The 21,496-nt window shown below is 47.9% G+C and overlaps 2 protein-coding genes across 3 annotated transcripts; both read left to right on the top strand.

Moving 5' to 3' along the window:
* Positions 1-251: 251 nt before the first annotated feature.
* DOHH (deoxyhypusine hydroxylase) lies at positions 252-11,025 on the top strand. Of its 2 annotated transcripts, XM_036748520.1 has the most exons (6): positions 252-331; positions 2,834-2,957; positions 5,815-6,147; positions 7,139-7,215; positions 8,731-8,968; positions 9,704-11,025. In XM_036748520.1, exons 3-6 carry the CDS (start codon positions 5,874-5,876, stop codon positions 10,039-10,041), a joined length of 927 nt encoding a protein of 308 aa, XP_036604415.1. In that variant the 5' UTR covers positions 252-331; positions 2,834-2,957; positions 5,815-5,873; the 3' UTR covers positions 10,042-11,025. The 2 variants fall into 2 exon arrangements, with proteins under 2 accessions (XP_036604415.1, XP_036604468.1); XM_036748573.1 differs by lacking the exon at positions 2,834-2,957 and having other exon boundaries at positions 263-331.
* A 1,057-nt stretch (positions 11,026-12,082) lies between these two features.
* On the top strand, positions 12,083-19,760 carry SMIM24 (small integral membrane protein 24). The gene is made up of 5 exons (XM_036750129.1): positions 12,083-12,134; positions 17,182-17,340; positions 17,588-17,699; positions 18,018-18,089; positions 19,536-19,760. Exons 1-5 carry the CDS (start codon positions 12,083-12,085, stop codon positions 19,642-19,644), a joined length of 504 nt encoding a protein of 167 aa, XP_036606024.1. The 3' UTR covers positions 19,645-19,760.
* Positions 19,761-21,496: the final 1,736 nt, after the last annotated feature.

Here is a 21,496-nt window from a genome sequence, read left to right as displayed (position 1 = left end):
CGCACGCTTATTGTACCGGGGTTTGACTCGGCACCTACCACTTCAAGCGGAAGGGGAGCCTTTTCTACAAAGAGACAAAGAGTCCTCCTCCCTTTACCTTCTCCTTGTGAAAAGACCGACATAGAGAACATCGAAGATCACTTTAAACGTGATATATAAGTTCTCAAGGCTCATCTTCTTTAGTGCTTCTGGAGTTTCTCTTTCCTTGATGGACATGGGCCTGCATATTCCCCTCTTTCACTCGTATTGGTACGTTCTGGACGAGGTCACATGGCGAGGAAGATGGCTGCTTCCTGAAAAGGCCGGGAGTTACGGCTGCAGCTGCTGCCAGGTGAGGTATTGAGAAGGTGGTTTGGGGCACTCAGGTTCTGACAGACACTCGTGGTGAGGCGGATCCTCTTCCCTGGGTGTCCAGGGTGGGAGGATAGAAGGGTCGGTAGGGAATCAGGCCCGGGATCGGTGTCTTCCTTGTGGGAGATCCCACCCTTTGAGAATCGGAGACTGAGTAGAAGGTGATTCCCGAGGGTCCCTTCCTCCAGACCCCTCCCCCCTTTTCCCCCCTGAGGGATCCCATCTTTAAACAAGTCTATCTGCTTGGGGGAGGGGAGGAAGAATTCCCGCTTTGAACCTATGTGATTACTGTGCTCCACTTTCCCCCTCCCGTTAGACTGAGCTCCTTGAGGTCAGGGACCACGCTTTTGCCTGTCTCCCATAGCTTTGCACTTCTTTGATATGCGGTGGGATCCATCGGATCCCACCCACTGTGGCGGGGATTCCATCTTCAGAGGATTCGCTGCGATCTGGCCTCTGGGGAGAGGGAGAGGGAGAGGTAGAGTGAGTCTCCTATTTTGAGTGGACTGAGCGGGCACTACCTCTGGATATCCCACCTCTCCCAACCCTCTTTGATTGGGGAAGGGGAATCCTGCTCTTTCCTTCCGACGTCGGACTGGGGTGGGGGGTGGTCGATCCCTCGGAGACCCAGGAGTCCTCAATAAACTCTTAAATTGGAGGTAGTGGCAGTAAGTGCCTACGACGTACCAGGCACTGTGCTGGAAACGCAGAGAAAAGCTAAAAAGAATTTTTTTTGTTCTTGCCCCCTGGGAGCTCAGAATCTTAGTCAAATAGTCAGTCCAGCAGCGTTTGTTAAGCACCTGCTATTTCCAGGCATTGGGGATACAAAGATGGTCCTTGCTCCCAAGGAGTTTCCTGTCTAATGAAGGAGACAACATGCAAACAAGTTACAAACAAGTACAAATAAGTTATATTCAGGATATGTTGAAGACAGTTTCAGAGGAAGGCACTAAGATGATGGAGGGCTGGGAAAGACTTCGGGCAGAATGTGGAACTTTAGCTGAGACTTGAGAGAAGCTGGGAGATGGGGATGAGGAAGGAAAGAGTTCCGTGTATGTATGTGGGACAACAGGTGAAAATGTTTGGGAATTGGGAGAGGGAGTGTGATGAGTTAGGTACAACACGGAGGATAGTGTTACAGGATCACTGTGTAGTCATTGTGAGAGGCTGATGATAAACAGCAGTGTTGTCATATTCAAATAGAAATGGCTTGTGGACTTAGAAAACCACAAATTGACATTACCTGTGTTGTATTGTGCCTTTATTTATTTTGTAAAACATCTCCCGAGTTAATTTTAATCTGGTTCGGACTGAACTCAAGAGTTGTGGTCCGTTTTTATACCTCTGGTGCCCAGGGTGCTGGGGATGAAGAGGCTGGCTTTGTGACTTGGAGCAAGTTACTTCCCCTTTACAGGTCTCAGTTTTTCCGTTTGTAAAGAGAAGGGTTTGTACCAGATCAGGTGTGTGTGTGTCCTAGACTCCATTGGCAATACCCCTTCTCAAAATAATGTTTTTACGTGCTTTTAGTAAAATACGTAGAATTCCAAAGGAAGCCAATTATGTTGAAATATGGTTGTCAAAATAATTTTAAAACCAATTATATATGTGTTATGTATACACATGTATATTTGTACATATAAAATATGTATATACATATACACACCAAGCTGATAGACCTCATTTAAAGGAGACATGTACTAGATGGTCATTATACCCCCTACCAGTTCTCCAGGAATTCCCAGACAGCATCATAGACCCATGTCTGTGTACATTGGTTCTCTTTGAAGTTGACTGGGTCTTTTTTATGCTTTTACATGCCCAGACAATTATCTTTCCTTCTATGAAACCAATGAATCTTTTAGAGGGAAGTTGTCATGAAACCTGGCAGCACCTGTTTCTTAGCAGTATCAAAGCTGGCATACCTTACCTTCCCTTCTCTTCCCTCCCCCCTTAAATTCTGTTTGTCTCATAGTATTTTTATTTTGTTAAATTTTCCCCATTTGCATTTTAATCCGATCACCTCTCAGCCTCTTCTCTTTTCATATTGGAGAGCTGGAGGGTGAAACACTGAACTCCCCCAACTTTCCCAGCCTGGCCCTGGACTCTCCAACTACTTCTCCACTTTCTGTCTGCGGCTATTTATTGCTGTTTAGTGGTTTCGGTCATGTCTGACTTGTCATGACCCCATTTGGGGTTTTCTTGGCAGAGATAGTTGAGCATTTTGCCATTTCCTTCTCCAGCTCATTTTACAGATGAGGAAACTGAGGCAAACAGGGTTGTGACTTGCTCAGAGTCACCCAGCTAGTAAATTTTTGAACTACCCGGCTAATAAAGATTTGAACTCAAGATGAGTCTTTCTGACTCCAGGCCTGGCCCTCTATCCACTGTGCCGCTAGCTCCTTTTGTTAATTGTCAGCAATTGAAGGAGCTAGATGACTCATATCTGTCCTCTTACGATAAAATATTTCAATATCATCCTTAGATACTTAAGAAGTTCTTGCTGCTCTTGCTCTCTCCAGTGGTGCAGTTTGCATTCCATCTGCATTTCCTCATTCTTTGCGGTGCTGCCCATCAGTCCTCCTGAGGAGATCCTTTCTATTTGTGAGGTACCCTTCTCTAAATCTTTTAACATTGTGTGGATACTCAGGGGGGCACGTGTATTCTCTGCCCATCACTGATCTTGCTTTGGACCAGCTGACTTTTTGTTGCCATACATATCTCTAATGATCTACTTTTTACTATTCCACTGCCCCAAAATGAGGCTTGTATCTGTAAAATGAGATTTCTTTGAAAGGAATGAGAGAGTAAAGGGAGGGAGGAATAGAATTTGGAACTCAAAACTTAACAGTGAATATTAAAAATTGTTCATATGTGTAAAAAATAAAATATTTTTAAATATTAAAATATGAATAGTAGAAACAAAATATTTAAGAAAGAAAAAAAGGAATGAGAAAAAATGCTGATTGGAGGTCATCTGGAGTTTTTCTACCTAGACGTGAAGGAAAAGTATTTGAACCTGTATAGTAAGTATTTATTTCTCTTTGAGCACATACTGTGTGAACAGCCTGTGTTTCCTGTTGGGAGGAATCAGTGAGTGAATGAAAGCACCTTGTCCTCACTTTCCAGGAGCTCTTAGTCTGGAGGGAGAGTTCAGTCCTGTGTCTGCACGGCTGTCATTTAGTTCATATGGTGAGAGTGTGAGAAATCTAAAAGAGCCAAATCATCTTAGAGAGGAGCTGGATTCACCCTTGTTGGAGCAGTCAGGGCAGGCCCTATGGGATGGGCAGCACTAGGGCAGGACCCTGAAAGTCGTACAGAATGAAGGGTCTTTAAGAGCCATGCTTTATTCCCCACCCCACCCCAATCTGGAGTGTCGTATTCAGTTCTGAGTGCCCCAGTAGGGGAAGGACATTAACTCTTACTTCCAGCGGGGTAGGGGCTACGCATGTGATTTCATTGGTATAGGGAACTCCCAGGTGAGGACACACCCTCTCCTCTGAGGCAGTGTGGCATGGGGGTTCAAGCACTGGACCTGGAGTCAGGAAGACCTGAGTTCTAATCGTGACTCATATACTAACCAGCTGTATGAGCCTGGACAAGTGACTTAAGCTCACTCAGGCAGTTTCCCCATCTATAAAATTGGAATAATAGCACCCACCTCACAGGGTTGTTGTGTAGATCAAACTAGATAATATATGGAAAATGCTTTGGAGATATTAAAGCTCTCCATAATTGTGAGTTATTATTATCTGTAACTTCTAGTTTTAGAAAGTTGCCTAGATAAGGGGTGGGGCCGCATGTGGCCTTAAGGCTGCAGGTTTCCCAACGCTGGCCTAGATCATTAAAAGGTTGAATGAGTTGTCCAGGGTTACGTGGCCAGGATGTGTCAAAGGAGGGACTTGAACCCAGGTTTGTCTGGTTCTGAGGCTGGCTCTGTTCATTCTGCTTCTTCTCTAAGGGCTCCTGGCTTCCTCAGAACTGAGCACACACTTAATTCTACAATCTCTGTCACATAAGAACTGTTGAAAGAATTTCAGGGTATTTTATCCTGAAGAAAAGACTTAGGATGAGATGTCTGACACTGACTCCAAGGGTTATATGCACACAGCTGTATGGTCTCTCCTGAGCCGCAATCCCATCCCATGAGCTGCCTTTGTCTGTGTCTAACAGGTTCTCTCCTAGGTACCTCTCACCGAATGTGTCCAAAGCAGAACCCATTCTCTTTCTCCCCAAATCCATCTCCCTTCCAAATGGCCTTGGTTTTGTCCAGGGCAGCACCACCCTTCTAGACACCCAGCTTCCCAACCTTGGAGTCATCCTGGATGCCACACTCTCCCTAACCTGACTAGTCAATCGGCCAGTCTTGTCAATGTTCCATCCTCTTATCTCCTCCCTCCTCTCACTGACATAGCCAGCACCCTCATTAGGGACACCATTCTCTCTTGCCTTCTCATTGGTCTCCCTCTGTCCCTTCTCTCCTCTCTCTGGTCCATACTCCATGCACCTGTCACAGATTCCTAAAGCACAGGCCAGCCCAGGCCACTCCAGTCCCTCCCTCTTGCCCCTAGGATAAAATACAAATTCCTCTTTTTGTCATTTAAAGTGTTTCACAAGTTGTCTTCAGTCAGCCTTTCTAGGCTAATTTAGCACACAGTATTTCTTTATAATAACCAAACTGACCACCTTGCTTTCTTTTAGAATACACTTATGTTCCACCTCCCACGCTCATCCCTTTGTGCAGGCTGTCCCGGCTGGGATACATGCCTCCTTACCTCTGCCTCCTGGAATCCCTACCTTCCAGCGAAGTTCAGCCTGAGCACAGCCTCCTACATGAGAGTTTCCTGATCCCCCCAGCTTCCTGTTTCTTCTATAAATTAATAATAATGACTAAGACTTATGCAGTGCTTAACTATGTGGCAGGCACATAGTTATAATTATCATGTCATTTGAGCCTCACAACCATCCTGGGAGGTAGGTGCTAGTATTATCACCCCCATTTTACTGAGGCAAACCAAGGTTAAGTGACTGGACCCAGTTCACACAGCTAGTAAGTATCTGAGGCAAGATTTGAACTCAGGTCTTCCTAACTCCGGGCCTGAAACTATCTATTGCACCACCTAAGCTACATCTTCTATGTCTATTGTATTTCTATCCCCCTCCTCTCCAATGGATGGCAGAACTAGGAACAGTACACAGAAATGGCAGAGATCAGATTTAGGTTTTATTAGAGGAAGAACTTCCTAACAGCAGTCCAAAGGTGGAATGATCTGCTTTGGGTTGCCTGACCCTGGTGGAGTTTGGATGGCCATTTATCAGGGATGTTTTAGTGGGCTTTGTTCAAGATCGGATGGACCCAGATGCCCTATGGGGTCAGACAGAATGAATGGAGTTCCTGAGCTTCTGCAATTCTGTGTGAAAACTCCTCCTCCACATGCCTTTAACTTGAACTCTTTTCCCCTCTAGGACCTAAGCCCACAAGTCACCTTGGCTGACCTGGCAGAAGCCCTGGGACTTAAAGCACCATGGTAACAGAGAAGGAAGTAGAGGCCATCGGGCAGACCCTTGTGGATCCCAAGCAGCCCCTGCAGGCCCGTTTCCGGGCCCTGTTCACCCTTCGGGGGCTGGGTGGGCCTGGGGCCATTTCATGGATCAGCCAGGCCTTTGGCGATGAGTCAGCCCTACTGAAGCATGAGTTAGCCTATTGCCTGGGCCAAATGCAGGACACTAGAGCCATCCCTGTATTAGTGGAGGTGCTGAAGGATACGAGTCAGGAGCCTATGGTCCGGCATGAGGCTGGTGAGTGAGATGACACCCTTCCCTCCCCACCACCTGAGGCCCTCTGGGTATTGCCCATTCCTTGTCCTTCTAGTAGTACTCCCAGCACATTGGGGATGGGATCCAGTGTCAACAACAACATATCTTCATTAAGCTCCTAGTGTTATAGAAGAGTGTACTGGGCACTAGAAGAGCCATGGGAGAGGTTCCTGTTCTCACCAAGCTGGGTCAGGTGGTGTGAGTCCTTCAGGACCCTAGCAGCCGGGGCCATCATAGATTGGAGTTGGGTTTTCAGGAACGTGTAGGAATTCAATAGGCAGAGAAGGAGAAGAGGGGTATTCCTGGCAGTGGTGTGAGCAAAGGCACACAGGTGGGAAAGTGCAAAGACTAGTTCTGTTTGGCCTGAATGTGGAGGGGAATAATGGGAGGGAAGGCTGGAAAGGGAAAATGGTGCCAGGTTGTGGAGGACCTTAGGTGCCAGGCAAACAAGTTTAAACTTTATTGGGCAGACGCTAGGAGAAACTGAAGGATTTCAGGCAGAAGGAAAGCATGTGCAAAGGTTAGAAGACAGGCATGAACTTGCATTGGCCTGGGAGTCAGAAGACCTAATTTCTAGTCTTGGTTCTTCCACTAACTTACTTTGGACAGGACACTCTACCCTCCATCTTTCCTTCTTTCTTTCTTCCTTCCTTTTCTTTCTTTTTGTCTTTCTTTTTTTTCTCTTTCCTTCTTTTCTTTTTCTTTTCTTTTTCTCTTCTCTTCTCCTCTCTTCTCTTCTCTTCTCTTCTCTTCTCTTCTCTTCTCTTCTCTTCTCTTCTCTTCTCTTCTCTTCTCTTCTCTTCTCTTCTCTCCTTCTTTCTTCATTTTCTTCTTCTGTAACATGGTCTAGTTGATTGCTAAGTTCCTTCCTAGCCTTGAATTTCTGTGCTCTAGGGTCCATTCCAGCTCAGAATATTCTGTGTGCAAAGGACTCTCCCAACTTTGACAATTTCTGGCCATTTTTCTCTTTCAGGAGAGGCTCTGGGAGCCATAGGCAACCCAGAAGTGTTGGAACTCCTGAAGGAATACTCCAAGGATCCTGTCATCGAGGTAACGTAATACCCTTTTCTTTCTCCCTGGTGGCTGCCAGGTCTCATGTTATTTAATGAGCCCAGGTGGGGAGGGTATTGTAGGATGATAAGATTTAGAGCTGGGACAGAGTAGAAAGAGGGGGGCAATAGAAACTTAGCTAGAGAGGTTGAATGTTATTAGATTGTGGAGGGTTTGGAATGTTGGGCAGAGACATTGGAGATCATGGTCTGGCCCCCTCATTGTGCTTTCTTTTTTAAAATGCTCATTCGTTCTTTGTTAACATTGCTACTCCCTTCCCACCGTCCACTATCTTCTCTTGAAACAAGGAAGCACAGTTAAGTAAAACAAACTAAGACGTTGGCCACATCTGTTATTGGATGCCCACATTCACATCTGTAGAGCCCCAGTGCCCTGACAGAAGGAGGGAGACTCCTGGAGTCAAGATTGCTTTTGTGGCCATTTTGTGTATTGTCTTCTTGGTGCTGCTTACTTCTGCTTACTTCCCTCTGCATCACATCATACGAGTTTTACCAAGCTCCTCAGATTGTCTTTTCTTACAGAGCAGTAATATTCAATTACATTTCTGTGCTGTTACAGATTGTTCAGCTAGCCCCAGCTGATGGGTGCCCACTTTTCAATTTTGGGGTTCTTGTTTCCATAAAAAGTTCTGCTGTATATATTGCAACCCCTTCATTTTACAGATGTTTTAGCAGTGTTGGGAAATCCCCCAACAACCCCATGCCCTCCCCAACCCTCAGGATTCAGGTTCCCACTCCCAGCTAGAGGACAAGATAAAATCATAATCTTAAAAGTAGGGAGGCACTTAAAATGTCATATAATCCATCTCTTCCCCTCCCTCTTCCCACCATTTTGAAAGTGAGCAAACTGGAGCCCTTAAAGAGGGCAAATGAGCAGCATGATACCATAGAGCAGTGCATCACAGAGCTGGGACGGGATCCCTGGCCTTGTTGCTAGCTCCTAGGCCTTGACTCTCCTCCTTCATGCATGCTGCCTGTCTCTTCCAAGTGTGCGGTCACCTCGCTCCCCTGCACTGGACCCATCAGGAGTTCCCAGGAACATCACGCCTGCCACACCAGGTCTAAACTCCTCTGCCCGACATCTAAGGCATCTGTAACTCAGCTTCACATGGATGTCTTGCTGCTGTCATCATGCAGCATTCCCCCCTCTAATTCCCAACCCTATAATTTGGATATTTCTAAAATGCTTTGAAGATTCGTAAAGCTTTCCTTACAATGACCCTGGGAAGCAGGCTAGTGTTAGCATCCTCATTCTACAGATGAAGGCACTAGCTCAGAGAGGTGAGATCACTGACTCGTGGTCACACAGCTGTTATACTTCAGAGCCTGTATTTGTCCTCTGGTCTTCAGACTCCAGATCCAGTGCTGCTTCCTCTCTCATTGGGCCAGACCAGAGCTTGGGCTCTGTTGCTGCAGTAGGGTCCCTGTCAGTGAGGCTGGTCTGGGGGATTGAGGAGGTCCTGGAGGTTTCTCAGCATCCTTTCACTGTCCCCAGGTGGCAGAGACATGCCAGCTGGCAGTACGGCGGCTAGAGTGGCTGCAGCAGAATGGAGGGGAGCCCACAGGTAGCCCCTACTTGTCTGTGGACCCAGCCCCACCAGCTGAGGAGAAGGATGTGGGGCGTCTTCGGGCCATGCTCCTGGATGAGTCACGCCCGCTCTTTGACCGCTATCGGGCTATGTTTGCTCTACGAAATGCTGGGGGCAAGGAGGCCGCACTGGCCCTTGCAGACGGTGAGGAGGGACCCCAGGGTGAGATGAAGGGAGGGAGGAGGCAGCAAGTCCATAGCAGGCTTTTACTCCCCTGGTATTCTAATTTGCCTCTTACTTAGTGCTTGGGTGACAGAAACTGAGGAGGGACATAGCTTTTCCCCGACTTGCTAGATGACCTTGGAGCTTGGTTGTACCATCTGTAAAATGAAGAATTATCATTGTTCTTCTTTGTCTTGGAGGGATGTTCAAGGGATAAAATGAGATAAGAGGAGGGAGAAAATGTATTGGGGGAAAGAAAGTCTCCTCAGGCTCTTCTTAAGTCTCCCTCCTCTCCACTGGCTTCTCCTCCCTTGGGAGGACCGACTCCTCCCCAGACCCACTTCTCACCCACAATGAAATTCCCTCTTAGTTGCCTCCTCCCTTACCCATCCCTCTGGTCCTCCCCTTTCTGACTCCCTACCTAGGTTTACTTCCTCTGTCTTCCTCCTCCTTAAACATCATCCTTCAAGGTGACTTCCTCTGTAACTATGAGCACTGTCACTCCTAGATTATTCCCTAGGTGACTCATCCCTCAGGTAACACCCCCTCCTTCTAACCTTGATTCCCTGGGTGGCTCCCTTACCCCAAGATTGACACCCTGCCCCCCAAGAAAACCTCCCCTAATGTTCCTTCCCAGATGACTCCTACCTCCTACTCTCTCCCTTGGGTGATTTTCCTCTGACCTAATCAGCTTCCTCTCCTGATTCTTGCCTCCAGGTCTGTGCTGTGGCAGTGCTCTGTTCCGCCATGAGGTGGGCTATGTGCTGGGCCAGCTGCAACATGAGGCCTGCATACCCCAGCTGACAGCTGCCCTGGCCAGCCAAGCTGAGAACCCCATGGTACGACATGAATGTGCTGAAGCCTTGGGCTCTATTGCCCAGCCCGACTGTCTGGCTGCCCTTCGGGCCCATGCAGCGGATGCGGAGCGTGTAGTGCGTGAAAGCTGTGAGGTGGCCCTGGATATGTATGCCTATGAGAACGGGCCTGAATTCCAGTATGCCAATGGCCTCAGCCAGCTTCACCAGCCCTCTCCTGTGCTGGATGGATTCTCCTGACTTTGTGAACCTACTGCCACCATGCTCTGGTAGCTTCTGCTATCACCTGCTTTGGCCTCATCTTTCCTGCTCCTGGGCCTACTTTGTCCTCTTACAAGAATGACTACTCATTAGAATCAGCTGAAAGGGGCTGGAAACAGGAAATGACCTGGGTGGGTTAGAAAAGGTTAGGAACAGTTGGAATCTTCTGGGAAGGGGACATTAATCTTTTGGGAGATGCCAGAATCAATTAGGAGCAGAGCCAGTTCTTTGGGGATCATATCTACATCTGTTGGCATGAGATCAAGATCTCCTTAAAGAGCTGGTCATCTCTATTGGACTAGGGTCTTTTGGGAGCACTTGGGGGTCTTCTGGGGGATAGAAGAGTACCATTGGGATGGGATCAGGGTTTTACTAGAGGTGTTGGGATCTGTTGAGATAGGGGGATAGGGCCTATTGGGAGCAGATTGAGATCTTTGGAATTCTCTGTTGGGAGAATCTAATGGTAATATGGAATCTAGGTTTACTGGGAGATATTGGGATTGTCAGTAAAACTAGATTTGTTGGGGTCCCTTTGGAGAAGATCTGGAAAAGAATCTGGATTGATTGGGGGAAATGGCATATAGCTATTCCATAGTTGAGACCTTCTGGAGGAAGCCTTTTCCAAGTTGCTAATCTCCACCTGACCATATGTTCCAGACCATCTGGGCAACTTGGAAACCCACCCACATGTACTCCCTTTCCTACCATCTACTACCTGTCTGGAAGGGAAACCTTCTCTGGGCATGGATGGTGCCTGCCCAGTTAGATGATTGGGGTGGGAGTCTTTGAGGGACATGGAAGAGGGTAGATCACAAAGTGGGCAGAGTTCTTAAGTGGATTCTTCCCAGGGAAAGGAGAGCTGGGCAGGGGCCTCGGGGAAGAGGTGAAAGCAGGAGGTCTGGGCTTGAGTCCCAAAGCACAAAGGCCATCTGAACTGAATATTAAATTATTTATCTGAGGAAATCATGTGAAGTGTCTGTGTGGGGTGAGGGTGACTGGGAGGGAAATGCTGAAGGGCCACATCTCCATCCTGGGCTGGGTGTCTGACTTCTAGTCCCAACCCTTACACTCAGTGCTACATGAACTTTTCCTCTTGGGGCCTCCAATGACCACTAATGTTCCTTCTTGTTCCTTGAGTGTCTGGTTATCCCAGTTAGGTCATTTGCTGTAAAGAACCCTAGACCAAAAATTAGGAGACTTGGGTTTGGTCCCAGCTCTGCCATTAACTCAACATGAGCTAGTGTCTTTCCCTCGTTGCTCTCAGTCTCCTCATTTGTAAAAGGAAGGAGTTCAACAAGATGATTTCTAAGGTCTCTTCTAGCTCTAATAATCTCTTACTGGAAAGCGTCTGGGCTCCTTTGTAGAGCACACACCTTCCTCAGGTTCCCTTAGCAGTCTTTTCACTAGCCTTCCTGTCCCAGATCCCAAGTCCAAGATTCTATAGGGAAATAAAATGAAAGCTTGCCTGGGATGTGGTAGGTTTCCCATCCAATTTCCATTCTGTCTTAGGAAGAGGAAGAAGGGGTGAGGGTGATTGTTTCTAGAAGCAGTCATGTGGTGTACTGAGGAACCCTGGACCAGAGTCCAGGAGATGTGGCTTTAGCCCCAGCTCTGCCACCGTGAATGTCTGATCCCATGGCCTCCGTGCCCCACCACCCTCTTCCTGTCCCATCCTCCCACCCTTCCTCACAGTAATCTCCACAATCCTCTTAATCCCTAAGACCCTTAATGCTTCCGCTGCCTGCCCTTGGGGGTTACTCCAGCACTGCCAGCCTCTTGGGCACCATGCCCCACATCCCGGCAGGCAGACAGAGGCCTCCCTCTGTGAGACCACCTTGCTGAAGGGCCGGAATGGTGGGGACCTGGGGCCCCCGGCGCCTGCTGGAAGAAGAATCTGAGGACCAAACAAGGGAGACACCCCTATTTGAGGATTACCGACCGCCTGCCCTAGATACTGTGCGCCTGCCCAAGTATGTGCTTTACCTGCTGCTTGCTGCTCTCATCGTCGTAGCTGTGGCCTATGCCATCGTTGGGCACCTCATCAAAGACCTCATGCATGACCTGGCTGGTGAGTCCTTGTGGCCTACCTCCTCAGGGAGCCCTTCTGAAGACAAGGCAGGAGCTGTTCCTTCAGATGCCCTCCAACCTCCCAGGCTAGGACTCAGATGAGGGGAGTAGAGCTGGTGAATGCTAGCCTGCCTTTGGAGTCCTTGGAGGGCATGCAGCGGGACAGAAGGGAAAGCTCTGCCTTCAGACATCTCCCTTTCCCCTTAGCCTCCCTTCCCAGGGCCGGGCTCATTTGTGAACGTGATGGAAGTCACCTGGGGCAGATAGCTTATGGTGTGGTGGTTGTCAGTTGTTTCAAGTATGATGATCCTTTCTTAATTTCCCCAAAACTCAGAACCCCACATTTTAAAACCTGTAGTATGGAGAATATATATGACCAAAAAAACAACCATTAATGCTTTTAAATGCATTTGCATATTAATTACAATAACATCTACAGACATTTGGACAATAGTAATACAGGTTTTCAAGATCTGTTATTTACTCTGCAAAAGGTCTGGTGCAGAGAAGTCCAGAACCCCGACTTTAAATCCTGGTTCCTCAGTTTATCGGCTGTGTGACTCCAAGAATTTCAAGTTAGGGTTAATGTGACACTGTCGCTCTCAGCCTCTGCTTCCTTAGCTGTAAGATATTCATAATAATGCTTTCATTCTCTACCTCACTGTGTTGCTGTGGGGGTCAATCTGAGACAATATATGTAAAGCACCTTGTAAACAGACAAGCACCAGACCAATGTTGGTGTAGGGAGGGAAGAAAAAAACTGGTGAGGTGGCCCAGGAAGACTTCCTTCCCTGCCCTCCATCCTTTGGAGACTCATCAAGGGAGACTGCAGCAAGAAATGTGATTTTCCCTAACTGCCTTTGTCAAAGGGAGAACCTCAGCCAGGAGTCAAAAGACCTAGGCTTGGGGCCTGGGTCTGTGTCTCAGCATAGGTGTAATGCCTACTTTCTCTTGGTTTCTGCATCTGGAAAATGGGGGTGCTTCTCCTTACCCTTAGCTATCTCCCAGGCTCTTGGTGAAGGTGGGAGGAGAAGCTTAAGAGGAGGAAGGAGTTTGTCATATCTGTATTCTGTGTGCAGATTGGGCCTTTGGGCCGAAGCCAGACCAGCCAGAGTCCCCAAGGGAGCTGCCCAAGAGCCTAGAAGGCGAAGACCTGGAGGAACTGGATCTGGAGCTGGCCCTGACCTGGCGTGGAGAAGATCTGACCGTCTCACCAGAGGACGCTCCAGCTGGGGACAGGGAGGTCCGGCAGCCCCCCTGCTGGCCTCCCCGCCCTGCTCCTCGACGCCCCTCCATCATCACTTTCCAAGAGCCAGTGTCCCAGTGAAGGCTGGAGTAGAGAGAACTAGGAATGGCGGGGCCACCCTGATTCCCTGGGGCTCCGGAGGGGCATGAGGTCGACAAGCAGCTAAGGCTGCCAGAAGGGCCATGGATTGGTTAGCACTGAACGAAAGGAGGAAGGAGGAGGAAATCTCACTGGAACTGGATTGTCGTGATTCCTCCCTTTATTTGTCTACCAAGTAGTGTGTGGACTGTTGGTGGAAATTGAATTCCGTCCCGCCACTGGCCTGGCCAAAATCATAAAGTCTCAACTGGAAGGGACCTCAGAGACTATCTAGTCCACCTAACCAAACTCTGAAAACCCTCACTAGCAGTGTCCCCAATCCACATTGGGCTGCAAAGCCATCCAGTATCTCAATTCTTTATGCCCCTTGCAGCCTGAATGGTGATTAGAGGGCTTCACCCACAGAGGAGGAGGGAGCAGGCAGGAATGAGACCAGCACATAGGAAGGTTGCTGCTTTACGTATATGGAGTTGAGGGAGGTAGGACCTCCAGCAGCCAAGGTTTTGTGGGCTAGCAAAAATTTGCTAGAGGCAGACGCTGCTGACTAGGAAACAGTGCTTTATGGCATTCCCAAGAGGTCACTGTATCTCTGCTTACAGGGAAAGGAGGCTGTGCTTTTTATTGCTACACAGCTCTGATTTTTCTCTTTTTGGTCCAGACCTGAGATTTTATCAATAAGGGACTCATACTGTAGAAATTCTACTAATGCCACTGGCAGCTCATCTCTAACTTGAAAATCTCAGAACTACCCAGAAACACTGAGATGAACAGCTAGCATGTATCAGAATTCGGACTTGACCTCCAGCCTTCCCTAGTGGAAGGCCTGCTCTTTATCTACCACACCACACTGTCTCCCATGGCTCTGATTATTAAGAAATTTGTCCTCTCATTGAGTCCAAATTTGCCTCCTTTGTGACTTCTCCCTGGTTGTCCTGAGTTCTGCGTTCTGGGTCCAAGCTTAGCAGATCAGTCCTCTTTCATATGACAACCCCTCAGAGGTCTGATGACTGTTATAAATCCCAAAGTAGAAAACACTGCCAAGGTGGAAAACCCTGTCTCCTGAGGCTTAGTGGTCCTTCAGAGATCTCAGTTTCTCTGTTTCCTTCACTCCCCACCACCCCTCCAGCCTATCTGCAGCACACATCTGAGCCACAGAAGCCTCTGCTTTCAGTAGCTCCATAGGTTGGAAACAGTTGCATTTGGACATGGGTAGGGTAGAGGGAGTGGCAGGGCAACTTTCAGCATTTGAGATCTTCAGGATTGGGAGTTAGGGGTCCTGAATTCAAATCCTGCCTCTGGTATTTACTACCTGTGTCACCTTGGGCAGTTCATGCCTCAGTTTCTCCTTATGCAAAATGGACTTGGACTCAGTGATTTCTTAGGTTATGTTTATCTCTAATCTTTTGAACCTATGATCTTCCTGGACTCCTGCTGTGTTCTCATGGCTCTCAGTTCAGCATTCTGTACCGGTCTCTTACCATTTTGAAAGTGTGATTCTTCTTTCCCCTGCCAGACAAAGAGCTCTCTAGGGACACTGTGTCCTCTTGCCTCTCCTATAGAATAGCCAAGCACAGGGCTGGACCCACAGCAAAGCTTAGTGAAGACTGATGGATTGAGGCAATTGGGCCCCTGGGCTGCTAGCCTGAGGACTAGCTACTCAGCTAGTCCCATCTCTGCTACTGACACGCTTGGTGATCTTCAGGAAATCTCTTATCCTTTCCACTCCTCTGTTTTTCTTTTCTGTCAAATGAGAATAATGATTCCTGTGCTGCCAACCTTGTAGGACTTTTGAGAGAGTGTTGTGGTGTTGTGAAAGTGCATTGTTTGGACTCTGAGTTCACATCCTGACTGTGACACTGTGTGAAAGGAAGCAAACGACTTAGCCTCTCTGAGCATCAGTTTCTATAAACTGGGGACAGTAATGCCTGAACTGTCTACCTCAAAGGGTGGTTGTGGGAAAAACAAATGCATTGTAAAATAGAAATGGGAGTTCTTAGATAAGCTGATGGGTGTGAAATACTTTGGACAGTATAAAATGGTCCAGATATGGGCTCGTGTTGTTTCTCCCCGTCCTCCAGGAAACGTCTCCTCCACTAGTCCTCTGTCTCTCCATATTTCACCCTTTCCCACGCCTCGGTGGTTCTCTACTTTGGAAGCGGTTCAGGGGCAGGGAGGAGAAAGGGAAAGGAAGAAGAAGGAGAGAAGTTGATTACTTACTATCTTGACCTTCAGACCACGTGCCAGGGCTGTGGTTTCTCCGTGGAAGCCGGGGTGGAGTCCACCTTCACCCAGGGAAGGGCCAAGGCTAACAGGCTAATGGATGACTCATAGGATCATAGGATTTTGAACTGAGAAAGATTTCCAAGATCACCTGGTCCAGTTCTCTCTACCAGATGAGACTGAGAGAGGTTAAGTGATTTGCCCTGTGGCATCAAGCCGCTTCACAGAGCCTGAATGCAAACCTAAGACTTGCTCTGTGACTTTGGGCAAATCAATTTCCCTCCCTGAGCTTTGGTTTTCTCTTGATCCTGTGATCTCTTAGGTGCTTTTAATAATCTCTGATTCCAAATCCAGTACTCTTTCCAGGCCACCTCTGGCTCATCCCTACTCTCACCCTCTACGGGGCAGCGTTGTGTGGGGGTTGGTCCTTCAGGAGACACCCTTTACAAGATTGAGATTGAATTCCTTGCTGCTCCAACAGACTCTGCTCCTTCTCTCAGTGGGATTGTGCTCCTTCTTGGAACAAGGGCACAGGGGCTCCTTCCAGCTCCCAGTGGGGGCCCCTTTCTGGAGGCACAGTCTCCTGTACACATGGGTGCTGATATCCTACTGGTTGACAAAAGCATCTACTTTCCTGGCTTGTTGATATATTTGTGTTATCTTCTGCCATAGTTGTAAAAGGGAGACTGAGGTTCCACCCCTGGCTGGGAGAACGACTGTGTGGGGCTGTTAGGATCGAGGCCAAGGGAGAGTCTGAGAGCTTCCCCACAGCTCATCAGAGGCGTGGCCTAAGCTGATGAGATGTTTACACTCAGGGGGCCCCTGAATCTAAGGATGGGGAGGAATCTCTTTTTGAGGACCAGGACTCTCTCAGTACCAGAGACTGTATGTAATAACCTGTTCTGAGCAGGCTTTGTTGACCTCGATTGCTCCAAGTCCTTGGCAGGGCCTGGGGTCCAAACTGTCCCTTTTGGTCATTTGGTGAAGCCATCCATGCCTTCTGTGAGGCCCTCAGCCACTTGTGCTGAGCATTGAGTAGGGATAATGGATTCTGGCTTCCTGAGAATGGGACTGAGTTAATCGTTACCTAAGTCCAGAGTCTCTCTACTCCCCTCATTTCCCCTGCTCCCCTCCTGTTAACCCTTTGTGTGGAGGTAGAAGATGGCACACAAGACCTGAAGCTCCCAGGGACGGTATGGCAGAGCCCCTCCAACATGGGAAGGGTTGGTAGAATGGTAGGGAAGTGGTCCACGGAGAATGAAGAGTCCCGTTCTTTGGTTACCCTGGAACCCAGACACCTAGGATCTCAAAGGCCACAGAGGGTTAAAAGGGAAGAAAGGTGTGGTCCCCTGAGCAACTGGTAGGTGTGATTGAGAAGCGGGGCCTTCAGAGTCCAATAAATGATCACTGTCCTACCAACACTCCACACAACCCCCCAACCTCTGCCCCTTCCACATTAGCTTATCTGGGGTGGGGCCATTTCGGAGCCGTCTCCAGCTGCCTTCTGCAGCAGTCAGTGCAGACGGAGACCAGACTCAAGGACCCTGGTCAGACTGACCAGCCACAACCGCTTGACCACATGGAGCTCCAGGAATCCATCTTTGTGCTCTTGGCACTGTTGCTGTCATCAGCGGATGCCCAGGAAGGTGGGAGGTCAGGGATTGGGGAGGGGCAAGGATGGTGATACCCTGGGTAAGGGGTTGGGGAACAGCCCAGTACCCTGCTTTGGCTCTGGGATGCCATCTCCCTATTTTCACATGGAGAAATGGGTCTTTCGGAAGAGGGAGAAGAGAATGAGAGGGAAAGGGGGAATTATCCCAGAGCCTGGCACGGAACCGCTCACCCTCACACTGAAGCTCAACGTATCTCTCTTTCTCACTCTGTCCGTGGCAGTGATTCAGAGGAGTCTGCAGCCTTGGCTGACGGGTCTGACAGCTGTTGTGGTCTTCCTCTTCATCGTCTTTGTCCTCATGCTGGCCAAACGGTTTTGGTGTTCCAAGGAGAGGTGGGAAACCTTGCTCCCTGGATCTGGGGTCACCTCCCAGCTCCCTCTCTTCCACATGGATACTCTTCCTCTTTGTGACCTGGCCAAAGAGCCAGGCCACTTGTGTCGATCTCCCAGTCATACGAACCACAAACTCCCTGGCTGTGACTTTGAATAAATAATCTCCACATCTGGTAACTCAGTTTATTAATCTGTGAAATGAGGAAATTGGGACTTAGCCTGAGAAAGTATCCATGGTGTATGTGTGGGGTGGGGGTGGGGTGAGGGTGGGAGGGGAATCAGGCCAAGGAGAACCTCCAGATTCCCTTTTCTCCCCAGGAATGAGGAGGAGGAAGAGGAGCTTGGAAAGATCCAACCAACTCTGAACGCCTATGAAGACATTCAAATGAGGTAAAGCATGCATTCATATCTTCATGTGTGCACATGAGTGTATGTGCGTGTCTTGTTTTGTTTTGGGTATTGGGATACTTCTGTGAAGCAATATATAGTCTAAAGAAGCCCAGACTTGGAGATGCGAGATCTGTGATTCTCAGCCTCAGTTTCCTCACCTGTAAAATAGGGATAATAACATTTGAACGAATGGCTTCAGGGTGTCTGTGAAGAAAGGACTTTGACCGCTTTGAAGCTGCAGAGATGGGAGCGGTTACTGTTCCATGTTCTTGCATGCATGTCTTTGTGACTGTGTCCAAATGCAAATTCCCAGGCATGTACCGTGTACTTGTGTGCCCTTAGGTGTACATATGCATGGACAGATGTGCCCATTTGTTGCATTGTATGCCTGCTCATGTTTTGCATGGTTAGAATCATCTATGTGAGAGAATATAACACATAGAGGTCAGGAAGACTTGGGTTCGGGTCCAGCCTCCAACACATGCTAGCTCACTCACAGACAAGTCACATAACTAGGTGTCACAGTGAATAGAGCACTGGGCCTGGAGTCAAATCTAGCCTCAGAAGCTTTCTAGCTATGACCCTGGGCATATCATTTAACTGCTGTCTGCCTCAGTTTCCCCATCTGTAAATAATAGCACTTACCTCCCTGTTTTGCTGTGAGGGTCAAATGAGATAATAATTGTAAAGCTCTTAGCACAGTGCCTGGCACACAGTAGGCATTCTATAAATCATCATCATCATTCCTTCAGTGCCTAAAACAACTCAGATTTTTAAGTTAGAGAGGAGTTGCCAATGGCCTCTGGAGTAAAGTGGAGGCACATTTTCATACCAGGAGTTCCTCACACTAATGAAATTACACGTCCGCACCACCCTAGTCCTGTGTGCACATGGGCGAATGTGTTTGTCAGTGGTATATGGCCCCCAGTGTCCTTTACTGTACTTCCTAGTGGTTTGGAGAAAAAGGTGGAGGCAGAGAGGAGAGAAGTGAGCCTGAGAAAAAGCTTGGGTGGGAATAAGCTGAGTTTGTGGAGAAAAGACAAAACAGGAGAGGGAGGAGCCCAGCCTACCTGGGATGGAGAGGTTCTACAGAGGAGCAAGAATAATGAGTCTGGAGAAGGAGCTGGGGGCTGGACCATGGAGGCCTCAAATTGCCAGCCTAAAGAGTTTAGACTTTTTCCCATGGGCCATGGGAGCCATGAAAGGTTGTAGCTTCTGGATGAGGGTAGCCTCTCTTTTTTCCCTCTTCTCTACTTTGTCCAGAACCTTCTCCTATCTCCTTCCTTTCCTCTCCTAAGAGGTACCTGACTTTTTAGGTGCCTAGACCACTAACTGGGACAAGGGTATCTTCACTTGGGCTGTAACTGGCCTAGTCAAGAGGTTCCTGGTTCCCATCTTCCTCCCTTCAAATAGGCTGGCATTGAGATCTGGTCATCCTTTCTCTAGGGAAGGACCCGGGGCAGCAAAGGAGAAAAGAGGCCACACCAATGAAGCCTTGGAACCAGATGAAAAGGCCACTACCAGCACAGAGGCTAAGAAATATACTTTCTTGTAAGGGAGACCCTCCCACTATGGAACCCTTGGGGGGATGCCCTGATTTCTTCATGCTTGTCTCCTGAACTCCACCTCCAGCCTCTGGGGCCCAAGGAATGATTTAAACTGTAATAAAAGAATCCTGTTAAGCCCAGGCCCTATTCCTTCTCTTCTCCCTCAATGGGAAACATGGCAGAACCGGGCTATGATTCCACCTCCCTCTCCTCCCTCCTCTCCCGGCTGCAGATTAGTTTACAAATAAAGGATTATTTATGGAAAATCCAGCCTCTTTGCTGCCCAGTGATGATTGATTCTTATCTAAATGGTGATTAGGATACAGAAGGGACCTTAGAAGTCATCTGGTTCCACCCCCTCGGTATCCAGACGAGGAAAGGGAAAGCCAATGAGGTTAAGGAAAAGAGAATCCCAGAAGGAGACTCAGAAGACCTGGGTTTGAGTGCTACTGAGGCAGCTAGTTTGTGCAGCTAGTTTGGGCCTGGAGTCAGGAAGATCTGAGGTCAAATTCAACCTCAGATACTTATTGGCTATGTGAATTTAGGCAAGTCACTTAAGCTCTGTTTGCCTGAGTCTTCTCATCTGTAAAATGGGGCTGATAATAGCACCCACCTCCCATGGTTATTACAAGGACCGAATGAGATGATAATTGTAAAGAGCTTAGCACAGTGCTATAAAAGTTTGCTGTTATCACTGACTCGGGGTGACCATTTGCAAATTACGTTTCCCTGGGCTTTGGTTTCCTCATCTGGAAAATGAATGGTTGATCTAGATGATATCTTAAGTCACTTCCCGTGCCCCCTGACCCCTTCTTCAGTAATCACCTGAGGCCTGAGTTGCATATCCCCCAAATTCATTTTGCCACAATCTGGTTTCTCAATAACTGCTCCCTCCTGCCCATTTGCTTAGTGGTCCTGTGGCTAGATATGACACTAGCCGGGCACAGCGGTAAGAGGTAGGAAATAACCAAAATGCTCCGCTTGTGGGCCTTTTTGTGGGGAAAGGAGTAAGTGAAAAGTATGAATTAGAGGATGTTTTTTTTTCTTGTGGAAATGCAGCTACATTGATTTCGAAACTATAAAGAGAGCACTGCCTGTCTTCTGTTATACCAAGTAGAGGGTCTGCTTTGATGAATAGCAAATTCTTGTCAGGACAAGTCAAATCCCTTCCTTCTCTGTGACTCAATTTCCTCCCTTACACAGCTTCTCAGTGCAAGTATGAGGATACAGGAACTGCCAGGAAGGGATTTGAATGCCTTCTTCAAATATAAAGGGGTTATCGCCACTCATTGTTTCTATATCAGAGAGGCATCATGTGAAGAAGTATCTACAAGTGTTGGGTGCTTACCTCTCCGCCCTCCACCACCACTGCCCACGTTCTGTTTACACTATTATTACAGCTTCACTTCCCTGGACTTTGATTTGGTCAGGTAGAATAGTGGTGTCATACCCAAATAGAAAAGAATCTCTGCAGGCCGCATATTGACTTAGAAAACCACAAATTAACATTATCTATGTTGCATTGTATTTTTATTGATTTTGCTAAAACACTTCCTAACTGAATTTTAATCTGATTCAGCCACACTTGGGAGTTTATCCATGCTTGCTGCGGGGTGTTTGGTGAGTTTGATACATCACTTGTATCACCTATTTTCTTCCAAATTCTAAGCACCTATTTCTAAGCATAAATTTTTTGGTGGGGAGCCAAACAAAAAATGTGCTGTTATTTACTTTGGGGTGTAGTCATCTTGTAGGGTAGGAAAGAACTCTGGGCTAGAAATTAGGAGAGGTAATGGTTCTGATTGATTCAACAATAGAACACTTTTCTAGTTTGCCCTTTGTCTCTCAGCTGAACATTCT

The sequence above is a fragment of the Trichosurus vulpecula genome, chromosome 1 (genome assembly GCF_011100635.1).
Source record: "Trichosurus vulpecula isolate mTriVul1 chromosome 1, mTriVul1.pri, whole genome shotgun sequence".
Lineage (NCBI taxonomy): Eukaryota > Metazoa > Chordata > Mammalia > Diprotodontia > Phalangeridae > Trichosurus > Trichosurus vulpecula.
This window is presented reverse-complemented; position numbering and strand designations above follow the sequence as displayed.